Raw genomic sequence first — 15,386 nt, forward strand, 5'->3', positions numbered from 1 at the left:
CGTGTTGATGAGGGCAACATCCGGGTACTGGCGTAGCACTAGGGGCGTGTTGATGAGGGCAACATCCGGGTACTGATGTCTCACTGCACATATTACATGTACAAAAATCTAGTGTGGAAGTGCGCGAATTGAAACACTGTCACTACTTATGAATAAACGGACTAGAAATGTTAGGCAGATTATCGTCCCGGCACGAGAAGCTCTCTCCGAGCAAAATGGTGCAACAGTACTGTACATGCCTCAACATATCAAGAACCGAAGACGCGCACTTTCACTGCCACACTCACAATCCTCCACGTGCTGCGTGCTACCCAAGCAGCACAAATCTTTCTCAACGGCGCCATTTTGAATGACTCATACAAACACGTAAATCCACTTGGTTTGTAGATCCAGTAAAATCTGCACGGATCACCCTATCAAGCTGGACAAGTTTGTGTCTTACATTTAGTGTGTCGTCTGCTAAGAAACGGTTGATCCATCTGAAGTTTTGTCATGGGCTTTCTATAAGACGTTCTGTTTCCGGTGGCAAGCACGGAAACAGAAGAATTCGAGCACTGGGCGTGATCCTCGTTATTCAAGTAATAATAACTCGAGGAGGATGGTGGCGAAGATGTCGAGCTTAACAGTGGTTTGTCACCCAGAGGACGGGTAAGTCTTGTTTTATTTAATTTGATGAAGCCCAACAAAACAGCAAAACCGTGGACACTTTTTTTAATGTGCAGCGGATGACGTGTTGTCAACGTAGCAGCAGTGTTGCTGTGAAGCCAGCACATCATGTGTTTAATAAACCATCGGACCGGTTGGGGGACGGTGGTGACTCATTGTCGTGCGCAAAGGCTATAGTTTTGTCATTTTGTAGATCCTTGAGGCCACTTTGGACATAATGTACACCTGCACAGTAGAAGGAGCATGTAACTGTGGTGCGTTCAAGGACCGCTGAACAAAGTGAAAAATGTCAATGCTTGACTAAAAACACAATCAATGAAACAAAGACATCAACATGTAAAAATTGTAAAAACATCGACATCGACGAAAGCACGACATGCTGCTGTGCATGCTCCCCCATCTCAAAACACTCTGCTCTGTCTTGTGATATTTTGAAAAGTTGTTAGTAGTTAGTTGGTCAGCCCATCCAGGGAAGTGAAGATGGATTCAGGGTGTAATAATGACCTACAGTACGTTTCTTCACTCCCTGACATGCCGCGTCTTGCCGAGGCTCGGCCTGTCATAACAAGTTTCTCCAGTGGAAATTACCGTTTTACCAGGGCTCATTGTTTTATTAAACACAACACCCTTTCACATTGCTGAATAAAGTATAACTGCATGGGGTGTGTCTATATACTGTATATGTACTGATCATTCTGAGCTCTTCTTCTTACTCAAGAAAAGTGTCAAGGTGATGTGTTGAGAGGTGTGCTTGTTTGTAGTATCATCCTGTCTCTCCTGTCTCACAGAGAGAAAGACGTCCCTTTGGTTGGAAACAAAGGTAAACATTAACTCATTCCTTCACACCTTTTAATTTGACTTTCCCAGTAGATGCATGGGTATGTGTAGTAACAACAGTCTTGTCCTAGATACTCTTCAGCTTGCATGCGATTATTTTTTTTTCATTGTTTACAAGCAAACGCTGTTGTTTTATAGAAAAAAAAAAAAAAAAAAAAAAAAAAAACATCCTACTCGTGAGTACTGTGTCCTCTTGGTGTTTTCAGGTTCCAAAACATGTAAATGAAGGCAAAAAAACAGTTTTACGACTAACCTCTTCATGTGTTCCAGATAATGTCACAGAAAGCGACAGCTCAGGTAGCGTGGGAACATTCTTTGTCTTCCATGTGTATGCCACTCGTACTCCTTTTTTATGCTGCACTTTTATTTTATTTATTTATCACTGCAAAACTGTCCATTTTTAATTCATTGTTTATTAAAGGTGTTGTGTGACAAGATCTCCTGAAATTAAAAGGTGACGATATTTCTTGTTTAGAGAAAAGCTGTGTCGCAGGAAGAAGGCAGCCAGTAGACGTATCATTAGTGATGGGTAGATGAGGCGTAGTGGAGCGTTGAGGCACTTTACCCAAACTGTATCGCTGTGTTGCTCAATACCTACACCTGCTGGATGTTGCAGGGTGCGCATCACTGCCGTGACACATCAGACACATCAAATCCGTCGAAAGTCTCATTCATTCATCTCATTCATTCAAAGTCTCACACTGACACGGGGTTTCCCTCTTTGAGCTCTACACATGCGTCGATGTTCCCGCACCCATCACTACTTATCATACTGTGAGGCAGGATCGGAACCGAACATGAAGTGCTTTACACACACTATAGACCTTGCAATCAACCGATCTTTGTGTGCCCTGCGTCACTCGCTCTCGACAATTAACAGCTGCTGCCGTGTTAATGTCCAAGCAGAAGCCGTAGTAATTCTACATTTCATCAAACTTACATAAGATTTGTAAGATCAAAACACGATCACTGCATGTGACTTCTATCAAAAGATATGATATTATTTTGGAAATTCATCATGGGAACTGTAGTTCTTTTAGCGTAAAAATAGAACTTTTTACCAGGGCTGTCAAAAATAGCGCGTTAGCGGTGGTAACAAATTTATTTCATTTAGCGTAATTAACCCATACACATGATGGCAAGCCACGGCTCTCTGTTATGCCGACAGACGGCAGCACAGTGTAGCGTCCCCACAGTCTGCCGCTCTTTTATAACTTTATTATTTTATCTTTCTTTAAATAAAATACAGTAGAAATGGGCGTGTTTCAGACAGTGTGACATGCTGATTAATCATGACAAATTAAATTGAAAACCGTGATTGTGATTTAAAAAGTTGTAACCATTTGACAGCCTTAGTCTTTGCATAACAACTCATAAACATAAATGATTAGTAGTAGCAGCTACAGCTTATTTTAACTTACTATTTTTAGTTTAAATTTGTGTAAAAAAGCTCAGCAGGTAAAAGCATCTTGCTTACGTCATGCATGCAAAGTTGTAAAACATTTCAAAATGTATCTGCATTGTTTTGTGACTCAGTTAAAGTCCAGCCCAGTCCTATATTTTGTCATCGTAGTTTTCTTAAAGGTAATGTTAAAACATCGTCTTTGTCTCATTCTTGTCAACACAATATCGTGTATGAGCTGAGTGTATCGTGACAGCCCTATTATTTATGTACAGTGGTGTGGAAAGTGTTTGCCCCCTTCCTGATTTCTTATTTTTTCGCATGTTTGTGACACTTGAATGTTTCAGATCATCAAACAAATGTAAATATTAGTCATTCACAACACAACTCAACACAAAATGCAGTTTTTAAATGAAACTTTTTATTATTAAGGGAGAAACAAATCCTAACCTACACGGCCCTGTGTGAAAAACTGATTGCCCCCCCAATTAAAACATAACTGAAATTAGTTGAGTTCCATCAGTGTGGAAAAGGTTATAAAGCCATTTCCAAAGCTTTGGAACTCCAGCCAACCACAGTGAGAGCTATTATCCACAAATGGCCAAAACATGGAACAGTGGTGAACCTTCCCAGGAGTGGCCGGCCAACCAAAATGACCCTAAGAGTCGCAGCCACGACTCATCTGAGAGGTAACAAAAAACCCCACAACAACATCCAAAGAACTGCAGGCCTCACTTGCCTCAGTTAAGGTCAGTGTTCATGACTCCACCATAAGAAAGACACTGGGCAAAAACGGCCTGCATGGCAGAGTTCCAAGACCAAAACCACTGCTGAACAAAAACAACATTAAGGATCGTCTCAATTTTGCCAGAAAACATCTTGATGATCCCCAACACCTTTGGGAAAATACTCAAAAGTTGAAATTTTTGGAAGGCATGCGTCCCATTACATCAGGCATTTCAGAAAAAGAACATCATAGCAACAGTAAAATATGGTGGTGGTAGTGTGATGGTCTTCAGGACCTGGAAGACTTGCTGTGATGAATGGAAGCATGAGTTCTGCTGAAGCTGAAAGCAACTTGGGTTCTGCAGCAGGACAATGATCCAAAACACACCAGCAAGTCCACCTCAGAATGGCTGAAGACTTTGGAGTGGTCTAGTCCAAGTCCTGACCTGAATCCTATTGAGATGCTGTGGCATGACCTTAAAAAGGAAAAGCCTCCAATGTGGCTGAATGACAACAATTCTGCTAAATTCCTCCCCAGCGCTGGAAGAGACTCATTGCAAGTTATCACAAACGCTTGATTGCAGTTGTTGCTGCTAAGGGGGGCCAACCACTTATTAGCTTTAGGGGGCAATCACTTTATCACACAGGGACATGTAGCTTTGGATGTTTTCTCCCTTAATGATAAAAAATGATCATTTAAAATGTGTATAAAGTGTTGAGTTGTGTTGACACTGACTAATATTTACATTTGTTTGATGATCTGAAACATTTAAGTGTGACAAACATGCAAAACAAAAAAAAAACAAATCAGGAAGGGGGCAAACACTTTTACACCACTCTATATCTTTATTCTTTATTACTGAATACACTATATTCTTACTCTGTTAGCGTTACGATGACATTTTTTTCCTGTTATAAAAATTGTTAACCTGGTACAAAGTGTGCAAACAGTAGTTGCTGAGACATGGAGAGAGAAAAAAGCTCTGCTTCTTCCTACTCCTTTTCAGACTTGTTGAAATGTGCGAGTGCACACATGCAATGTACTCGAATATTAAGCATGTTCAAAATGATCTCAACCACGAATAATCCTGGCTTCCCTCCTTCGAAACAGAGACCACCGAGACATCCACTGAGGAGAGCTCTGAAGAAGAGGAGGATGAAGAGAAAGAAAATGATGGTGAGAGGCACCAATCTTAAAGGAATATTATTTTCATTCAAGCACCGCCGAACAAAGTGCGAAATCTCGACACTTGACGGAAAAATATTATCAGTGAATCATAAAGACAAACATATAAAAATCATGGGGGGGTTTCACAGTGGTACATGTATGCTGTACATTTTACCTGTATTATTCTGTATGTATATATTATTATTATTATTATTATTATTATTATTATTATTATTATTATTATTATTATTATGATTAGGGCTGTCAAAGTTAACGGAAGTTTCCTTTAACGGCACAAACGTGCGCACATCCTGTTTGACCCTCGGCCCGCATCGTAGCTGGAGGAAACGCAGCGGCGTGGCAGCTGATGTGAAGCCATAAGCGGGAACAAATATTGAGCAGAAATGGGCAAAGAAAAGGTTATTTTGAATGGTAAGTTTAGCTTCACAGCCCAGGCAGATGCCTCCGTCGACAAGACCAAAGTTGTTTGTGTCTCGGTGAGTCGTCAGTCAGTACGTCGCTGGGAAGAAGAGAGAAGTTACTGGTGCTCTGCAGGTTGTTTTTTTAAATTGTCATTAATACAGTGATATACGAGTGGTCCAACTAACAAGTGTTTTTTTTTTTTTTTTTTTTTTTTAAGATTTTTTAGATCCGAACCATCTCTCGGCGGATTTTTGCTTTGAAAAAATCAACAAATACGCACATTAGCACATCAAACCTTACCTTTATGCAGTCCCACGTAGGATCAGCATTTGGGGCCAAATATCAGGTGATAGAATTTCAAATTCCAAAATTTGTATCCCTTTACAAAATAAAATTATGTGCCGGTATGTAGTTATGTAGTTATTTACACGTTATTTCATTTTTAATCTTTGTGTGTTTATTTTGAAATCATTGCCCCTGAAAGTTCCCCATGGCCCGGTGGTTGGGGAACTCTGCCTTACAGCATGCTTGGGGATATGATGTGCTCTTTTACACATTTGCAAATAACGTAAGAATGACACTTTTACACAGTTGGCTTCTTTATCGTACAGTGTCAGATAACGGCTGCAACGACAGGTGTAACCGTTGAATCATATCGAGTCGTATTGTTTTAGAATCGTGTCTTTACTCGTGTATCTGGATGCGTATGGAAACGTTTACCACAAAGAGATTTAAATCCCTGTCTGTGATTAATTGTGATTAATTACGAATTAACTATGCACAAAAGTGCGATTAATCACGATTACATATTGACAGCCAAAATTATTACCAATACAGGGTGAATCAGATGTGTTTTTCTTTGGGAAAAACGGCCTATTTTTTGAGGAAAAAATATTTTTTGGACCAAAAACCCACAAATGCACAGGGTTGTGAATGCGGAAACACAAACGTGCGGGTATCCACTGTTGGATAGTATTGTTATATTATTAAATTTACTACCATACTCATTTTAATTTGAATATCACCAGGTGGCAATACTAATAAGAAGGGCGAAGAAGAAGAAGAAGAAGAAGAAGAAGGTAAGCATAAAAAGACTGGCGTCTTATTACCAGAAAACGCCTCAAAGATGTTGAATGATGACGTGAGATCTTACATTCTCTGCAGGCAAAAAAGAAGCTGACGGGTCTCAAAATGGTGAGCAAATGTACACAGAAATGATCTGAAAACGATGCAAAGTCTGCTTGACTCTTTATGCGAATGTATAAGTTAGGATGAATACCATTTAAGTAATAAAAGAATGAATTACATCATGAATAAATAAATTGTGTGTGCATATATGGCAGCCACATTACATAATCATTATTGGCACAATTTCAGCTACTGCACCAAAACTCTTCAATATCTGTCAATCATTTTTGACTTGCAGAGGCTGGCGTCTCTGCTCCGGAGGATCTGACTTGGAAAGGTAATCTACAGGAATGTCAGTGAACAACAACGTGAGTGTGATTGTCCCCTCATCTAGTCTGTTGTCGTCTACCCCAACAGCAGAGAAGTACATCCACTTCAACTGTGAAAAATGCAAAGACATACAGCAGGTGAGCTCCACCATGTTTATTTATTTTTTTTCACCTCCGTCAAGGAACATATTGTGTGTGTTTTTCACTTTTTTGCTTTTGATTAAGATGTAATTACTAGGGATGTCCGATAATATCGGTCCACTGATGAGAGCATAACATTTATTGGCATAAAAATGTAGTATCGGTATCGGGGTTTTCCCTATAATGAAAACCGATAATAAAAAAAGTGCCAAATGGGCCTATGGGCGCTCATACTTGCCATCATCGAGGCATCCACCGCCGCCGATATGAGGAAATACTTTATCATGACCAGTGTTATTCCTCGCAGTCAGAACTGGGCTTCAACGTGTTGAAACCACGGCCGTGGGTGTGCCACAGTCTCGTTGTCTCTGTTGTCATTTGTCAGTTTTACCCACGTCGAGGGTCACCAAATGTGGAGATCTGTTTCACAATGACAAAGGAGTGGAGGTAGGTGGCACCAATCAGTTTACTCTCCACTCAACTCAACAAGCAACAAGTCTTGAGCAATAGCTTATTGGCCTAAACAACGTCATGACCCGCAAAACGAGGATGAAAAGGTCGACTGACAGCAGTGACAACAATTCTCAACTCATTCGGGACATTGAGCCTTCCCGGTATGTTGCTATATCATGCTAGGTGTTAGCATGCTAATTTTAGCATTGCTAGCATGCTAACATTAGCATAGTAGCTTTTTTAGCCATTTTCCTAGCTAGACACATATATAAAGACTTAGCATTATTATGCAATTGTTAGCATGTTAGCACTGCTAGCATGCATTACAGACAGGACACTACATTGCACACAGGGATCTCTGCAGGCTGCAATAGTCCGAGCCACATTCATCGGCGTACGCCGATCACACGCCTTCTCACGGAAATCAGCTGATACTGATTGGTGGTGGATCGATCGGTGCATCCCAAATATTTTATACATTTGTACTGTGTGTGTGTGTGTGTGTGTGTGTGTGTGTGTGTGCGTGTGTGTGTGCGTGTGTGTGTGCGTGTGTGTGTGCGTGTGTGTGCGCGTGTGTGTGTGCGTGTGTGCGCGCGCATTGGACAGACTCATGGCAAAGAGGTTGTCGCACCCAAGATAATCAAGGGACAGTATCAGTAAGTTGGCTTCTCTGCAATCACGTGCTCGCTCACCTGTGCACCATCATACTCAGTGTGTGTGTGTGTGTGTGTGTGTGTGTGTGTGTGTGTGTGCGTGTGTGTGTGTTCCAGAGTGCAGCTGGAAGGAGAAGGCACATACGAGTGCTCCGTCACCAGGCTGGTATTTGAAGCATCTGATCGAGTTCTCGTGCGGTACTCCGTCGCGTCCTGGTCCAAGTATTGCTCACCCCTCAAGGAGTCCTGGAAGTTTGCCGGACCCATATTTGACGTGAAGACGGACAAGGATGCGTCTGTCCTGAAGTCCATCCAGTTCCCTCACTCTGTCTGCCTGGCTGGTGAGTGTACGCCTTCTTTCAGGCAATTGACTTACAGTGAAAAAGTGTTTTCTTATTTTTGTGCATGTTTGTCACTCAAATGTTTCAGATCATCAAACAGACTTAAATATTAGTCAATGACAACACAACTCAACACTTTATGCAGTTTTAAATGAAACTTGTTATTATTAAGGGAGAGAAAACATCCAAAGCTACATGTCCCTGTGTGATAAAGTGATTGCCCCCTAAAGCTAATAAGTGGTTGGCCCCCCTTAGCAGCAACAACTGCAATCAAGCGTTTGTGATAACTTGCAATGAGTCTCTTCCAGCGCTGGGGAGGAATTTAGCAGAATTGTTGTCATTCAGCCACATTGGAGGCTTTTCCTTTTTAAGGTCATGCCACAGCATCTCAATAGGATTCTTGGGGTTATTTTGGTTGGGAAGGGTCACCACTGTTCCATGGTGATCCATTTTGTGTTCAGTTGTGTTGTCATTGACTAATATTTAAACATTTAAGTGTGACCAACATGCAAAAGAAAAAAATGTAAAATCAGGAAGGGGGCAAACACTTTTTCACACCACTGTCTGTACTGTATCAGCACCATGCTGCTACTAATTAATACTGCCAGAAGGGAGCCTTCTTGTTGTTTAGACTTATGATTACAGTATTTGATAATCAGCTACTACTATTAGGTTTGCAACTTTGGGTTGGCTGACCGTATTGCGGTTTTTCCACAGTTTTCACAATAGAAACAATAGAAATCATCGTTTAATTGATGCAGAGAAAGGAATGGCACGCTGTTGTGTAAATATAGCAGCAAGTACGGCGGTACCACTGTATTTCCTGTATTTCTGATGGGTGTGAAGTAAACCTAACTTGTGTGACTTGTCGCACAAAGATGCAGAAAATGAGATGACGTTCGGCATGCTGCACATAAAGAACAAGCGTCCGTTCATCGAACCAGCGGCGGATCACTCAGGCAGCCACATTAAGTGGCACGTGACGTCTCTGTCGCCCGTCGGGCCCATGGTCCGGACGAGTCGGCCCACGGATCACCACGGGGTGGTTCTGGTCTACAGGCAGCTGGCGAATGATGACGACAAATACAGCTTCCACATCTACTTGGCCACCAACAGCTCTGAGATCAAGGTTGGTGAAGATGATGTTTAAAAAAAAAAAAGCTCATTTTAAATTCTGATGGCTGTGTCACGGTGTGAGCGGTCACCTTGTTTCTCTCACCTAGGACATACGCAAGCAGGTGGGAAAATACACAAAACGTTACGTTCAGATAGAAAAGCCTCCCACGTGTACGCTGAATGAGGGAACATATCGCCTCCTCAGTAAGCCAGAGGGCGCCATCGAGCCTCAGGTTGGTTTTGTTGCATGCGATATACACGCCTGTTTATTTCCTACATACTAAACACACCTCAGTATGATGCAGCACACGCCCCCAGCGACTACAGGAGACGGCAGTTATTTCAATGGAGGCGTTAAACCATCACTGACATGATTTATAAACTTTGCTTCAATATGTTTTACAGCCTTTCCCTCGTTTATCACGGATCCCGAAATAGTCCGCAATAAGTGGAATCCGCAAAGTAGCCAACTTTGTTTCCAATGATTCTATGTGATTTTAGCCTGTAAAAGCCTTTTCTCAGACAGACATGAACATTTCTCACATTTCTCTCTTGTTGAAACACTCAGAATTTGAATGATCAACCTACTAGGTCGGACACAAGAAATTGACTCAGGCGTATTTCACTCCTATGACCTCTGCCTCTTCGTCCTGGCGCCATTCCGCTTTTTTGTATCCTTGTTGAAACATGTTGCTGCTGTCGTCGTATTTTCCTCCTCCTCTTCGTCGTCCTCCTCAAACCAAAGATCCATTTGTTCCGTAATGGCGCCCTACAGCCACGTAACCTCTGTCTTCCCTCAGCATGACCACAAGTCCCAACTTTTTGTGCGATGGTTAGCATCCTCCTCTGCCTTTTGGGTGCGACCGCGGGTGCCTTTGACGATGCGGAACGTTTCGTTGACATTGTGGGTGTTGTTGGGGATAAAACTTGCAAAGTAATAGAATTCTTGTCTTTGTGCAGGTTTTGGAGTTCACCCTGGCAATGACCAAGATGAAGGGCTTTTTTGAGGTGTTCTTCGAACATCCTCCGCCTTTCGAGTTGTCGCTCATTAAGAGTGACACGGACGAGACTGTGTGGTCAACCACTATCCGAGAAGGTAGAACATGTGCCTCCTGTGATCTCCTGCAGATGAATGTTGTCAACGTAGTGTTTGACTACGTAGCGTAAGGCAGCGTAGTGTTTGTGTCCCCCGCCCCCCGACACCTTGTCTGGAGGCGCGCCCCGCTATTTGTTTGATAAGATCACATGTTGTCCTACAATGTGCATGTGTTTCATTGTTGGACGTCTCCACCCTCTTAGGTGACTGTACGGGTACGGGTCGGGTACAGCCCGAAAAAAAGCCAAGGAAAAGGACAAACTGTGAGTTCACTTTCATAAAGCCGCCGTTGCTTTCACTTTGCACGTGAACTATGACCTTTGACCGCCCTCATCTTTGATTGAAGACAAATAGATTCCAATTTTGTTGACACAGCAGACAAGACGACATCACTTAATAGGTGGTCTGACATCACCCTGTTCATGTCTCGTTTAGGCAGACGAAGGAGCAGCAGCCTCTCAGAAGATGAAGCAGACTTTAAAAAACGTAGATTGAAGGTGGAGTCAGGTAGTTTTTTGTTGTTGTTGTTTTTTTTTTTACGTAACTTCAGAAGTGGTAACTGTGTACTGTTGGTGAAATAGTAAAATGACACCCCTGCGTGTATTTCCTGTGTTTCCTTCAAGACCACGTGAAAGTGTCCATGCCTGGCAGCCGGGACATGTCTGAGAAGCAGCTGCTGCAGGTGGCCAAATGTCTGGGCAAGGAGTGGAAACAGGTGGCCATCTATCTGGGGTTAAGCATCCGGGAGCTGGACGATATCCAGGCGGCCGAGAAGGACGTGACCATGCAGAAGATGAAGATGATGGTGGAGTGGAAGAGCAGGAGGGGGGCGGGGCAGGCCACGGCCTTCCAGCTGCGTAAGTGCTTGGAGGAGCTGGACGACTTGCCTACTGAGGTCCATCAGATCTTGCAAGGTAAGGCTTAGGAGGACGTTGTGAACTGCATGCTGTTTGGATAAAAGTATTGAAAGACATCTCTTTACTGGTTAATGACTCAGTCAGGCCCATCAAGCACCTTCAGGATGAGCGACATGTTCAACAACCCGCATATTAAAGCGCGTGCACACACCATAACTTCGCATTGTCAATAATGCCTGAAAGTGTGCTTTTGTTTCCCACTTTCAGACATGAACAACCAAGAGGACAAGAGATAAATATTTTTTGTATACTTTTATTCATTTGCTCCATACTTTAAGAACTCATCAGGGAGAGAAAGGAGCTCTCGGGAAGACGGCTTCGTTTGTGTTCATCTCTCATGATGATTTGAGTGAGTTCCCCTTTTTTGAACAATCTGAATCAGTCGTATGTTTTTCTGTAACAAGCATACAGAAATGTGCATTACGCTTATTAAATGAATACATTTCACATCAAGGTTTGAGATTGACCAGAAGATGTTGTGAAGCAATTGAGTAGCTAAGTATGTAGCTGGATTTAAATGGAGGGACTGCAGTGTTCAAACTGCATTTACTTGTATATTTTTTAAATGACTTTTAAATGTGATTTTGGAAGGATTTTCCAAATGGTTGTAAACTGTGGTTGGCGCATGCTTGCAACTTTCTCCCATGGTCCAAAACGATGCATGTCAGGCTAACTGGAGTCTCTACTGTCCATAGGTGTGAATGGTTGTTTGTTTATATGCGTCCTGTCATGGACTGGTGACCAGTCCAGGGTGCACCCCGCCTCACACCTAAAAAGGCATCTTTGATAAACTCCTAGCTCACCCACGACACTAAAGAGGAACATTGAATACTATTTTTCCTACAGTATATGTAGAGCTACGTAGAGTATGATAAATGCATGGGATTTATACAGAATAGGCACGTTAGTCTTTCCAATGTAGGAAGTTATTCTGTGCTAATGTGCTGTAATGTTTACATTCCAAAAGCTCATAGCCTGAGGAAGCTAAAGATTTTTGTAATTTTATATTCTGCCCCTTTAAGAACACATTGTAAATAAGCAAGTGTTGACTGAATAAAAAAAAAACATGCATCCTAAATTATTGTCTTCATTATTTTCTACATGGAGGGGCCTTTTTTTCCGTGACTGTAAATGACACGTGTGGCGCCCCTTTTTTGGATTGTTTGGATTTGGATTGTTGTCAAAATGTTTTGGAAGACGTGCGAGCATACATGTAACACACATAGACATGTACATGTAGACGCCGCATCGAGCGCTGAGCCGTACGTCAACGTCGCCGCCTATTGGGTGTGTCAAGGCTGCGCAGTAAAAGAATGCAAGTAACAGTACTTAATTTGATAAAGCGCCTTTCTACAAAGAAATTGAAGTTAATGCCTCTCGTTAATATACTGCTCAAAAAAATTAGAGGAACACTTGGAAAACACATCAGATCTAAACTGGGGGAAAATGATGTTGAATATGTTTCCTGATAATAAGTGGGTGATGTATTAGTAACAAAATGATGCCACATCATTTGATAGAAATGAAAATGATCACCCTATAGAGGGGGGAAATCAAAGACACCCCAAAAATGAAAGTGAAAAAATGATGCAGCACACTGGTCCATTTTGCTAAAATGTCATTGTAGCAACTCAAAATGATTCTCAGTAGTTTGTGTGGCCCCCACGTGCTTGTACGCATGCCTGACAACGTCGGGGCATGCTCCTAATGAGACTACGGATGGTGTCCTGGGGGATCTCCTCCCAGATCTGGACCAGGGCATCAATGAGCTCCTGGACAGTCTGAGGAGCAACCTGGAGGCGCCGGATGGACCTAAACATAATGTCCCAGAGGTGTTCTATTGGGTTTAGGTCAGGTGAACGTGGGGGCCAGTCAATGGTATCAATTCCTTCATCCTCCAGGAACTACCTGCATACACTAGCCACATGAGGTTGGGCATTGTCGTGGACCAGGAGGAACCCAGGTCCCACTGCACCAGCGTAGGTTCTGACAATGGGTCCAAGGATTTCATCCCGATACCTAATAGCAGTCAGGGTGCCATTATCTAACCTGTAGAGGTCTGTGCGTCCTTCCAGGGATATGCCTCCCCAGACCATCACTGACCCACCACCAAACCGGTCATGCTGAATGATGTTGCAGGCAGCATAACGTTCTCCACGGCATCTCCAGACCCTTTCACGTCTTTCGCATGTGCTCAGGTTGAACCTGCTCTCATCAGGGAAGAGCACAGGGCACCAGTGGTGTAGTTGCCAATTCTGGTGGTCTATGGCAAATGCCAATCGAGCTCTACGTTGCTGGGCAGTGAGCACAGGGCCCACTACAGGACGTCGGGCCCTCAGGCCACCCTCATGGAGCCTGTTTCTGATTGTTTGGTCAGAAACATTCACACCAGTGGCCTGCTGGAGGTCATTTTGTAGGGCTCTGGCAGTGCTCATCCTGTTCCTCCTTGCACAAAGGAGCAGATACCGATCCTGCTGAGGGTTGAAGGACCTTCTACAGCCCTGTCCAGCTCTCCTGGAGTAACTACCTGTCTCCTGGAATCTCCTCCATGCGTCCAGGTACCGCAGTGATGCCCTGGTCCAGATCTGGGAGGAGATCCCCCAGGACACCATCCGTAGTCTCATTAGGAGCATGCCCCGACGTTGTCAGGCATGCGTACAAGCACGTGGGGGCCACACAAACTACTGAGAATCATTTTGAGTTGCTACAATGACATTTTAGCCAAATGGACCAGTGTGCTGCATCATTTTTTCACTTTCATTTTTGGGGTGTGTTTGATTTCCCCCCTCTATAGGGTGATCATTTTCATTTCTATCAAATGATGTGGCATCATTTTGTTACTAATACATCACCCACTTATTATCAGGAAACATATTCAACATCATTTTTCCCCCAGTTTAGATCTGATGTGTTTTCGAAGTGTTCCTCTCATTTTTTTGAGCAGTGTACATTCACACACGCACTAATATACTTGGGAAACTGGCACCAAAAACTTTACTGCGCAGGCTTGACACATCTAATATGGTGGCGACGTTGACGTACGGCTCAGAGCATCTACGTCAGGGGTCACCAACGTTTTTCCTTGCGAGAGCTACTTTTACAAAATGAAAACGGCCAAGAGCTACTCATTTTTGTAACATTTATTTCCAGAGCTTATTTTAAACCCAAACAAAGCGAATATGCTTGTTTTACCAGAACATTAACAAAATGCTGGTGTCCACAACTCACATTTTGTATTTCAGAATGCATTTCTTTCTACTGTTCTTTCATTATTAACTGAAAACCTGAATGAAAAGCAGGCTTGCGGGCACCTCATGTGGTCGTGGGGGGCTACCTGGTGCCCGCGGGCACCACGTTGGTGACCACTGATCTACGTATATATGCCAAATGTCTGTGGTATATGTGATGTCTGTGGTTTTAACAGCGCCTCCATGTGGCGTATTTGTTATAAACGTAACCGCGAGGGTAACACGGCACACAAGGTTAATTTTTTGACAAAAGTGTGCAGCGGTTCCCAAGAAGAAGAGTTACTTTACGCAAACAAACAGCCCTTTAACAGCCGGCATCAAAAGAAAAGGAGACTTGAGATGAGAAGCACTACTGAACTAACTCATGGTAAAACGAAGATGATGTCCGTGTTGATCTCCATGCCTCATCTTGTCTTTGTCAACACATCACGTCTTCAATAAAGGTAAAAGTACCCTTAAATGGCCATTTATCACTTCGTTAGTTATTAATATGCGTTTAGGATTGTTTTATGCATGTAAAACTATAAAAACGTGTTTTGTGTAACATTTTATGAGACCTGTGACACAGAAGTCTGGCGTGTCTGTCACTGCGCAATGCGTTCCGGGACCGCAATCGGTGTGTGACTGCCGGAAATTGGCCGACCGGATGGAGACGCGTCTGCGTATGCGTTTCAGGAACGGATTGCGCAGTGAATGAGTTGGACACACCTCCAGTTAGTTATCCGAACCTAAGCTATCTTGG

The 15,386-nt window shown here is 42.9% G+C and overlaps 1 protein-coding gene across 2 annotated transcripts; it reads left to right on the forward strand.

Moving 5' to 3' along the window:
- Positions 1-91: 91 nt before the first annotated feature.
- Positions 92-13,000, forward strand: si:dkeyp-97b10.3 (uncharacterized). Of its 2 annotated transcripts, none has more exons than XM_054795166.1 (17): positions 92-648; positions 1,455-1,486; positions 1,774-1,800; positions 4,743-4,808; positions 6,251-6,296; positions 6,385-6,416; positions 6,649-6,687; positions 6,768-6,817; positions 7,880-7,929; positions 8,044-8,267; positions 9,146-9,396; positions 9,491-9,616; positions 10,344-10,479; positions 10,683-10,742; positions 10,915-10,986; positions 11,103-11,393; positions 11,604-13,000. In XM_054795166.1, the coding sequence occupies exons 1-17, from the start codon at positions 599-601 to the stop codon at positions 11,630-11,632; spliced, it is 1,581 nt and encodes a 526-aa protein (XP_054651141.1). In that variant the 5' UTR covers positions 92-598; the 3' UTR covers positions 11,633-13,000. The 2 variants fall into 2 exon arrangements, with proteins under 2 accessions (XP_054651141.1, XP_054651140.1); XM_054795165.1 differs by having other exon boundaries at positions 97-648; positions 6,251-6,301; positions 6,387-6,416; positions 11,604-12,999.
- Positions 13,001-15,386: the final 2,386 nt, after the last annotated feature.

This window comes from Dunckerocampus dactyliophorus, chromosome 12 (genome assembly GCF_027744805.1).
Source record: "Dunckerocampus dactyliophorus isolate RoL2022-P2 chromosome 12, RoL_Ddac_1.1, whole genome shotgun sequence".
Lineage (NCBI taxonomy): Eukaryota > Metazoa > Chordata > Actinopteri > Syngnathiformes > Syngnathidae > Dunckerocampus > Dunckerocampus dactyliophorus.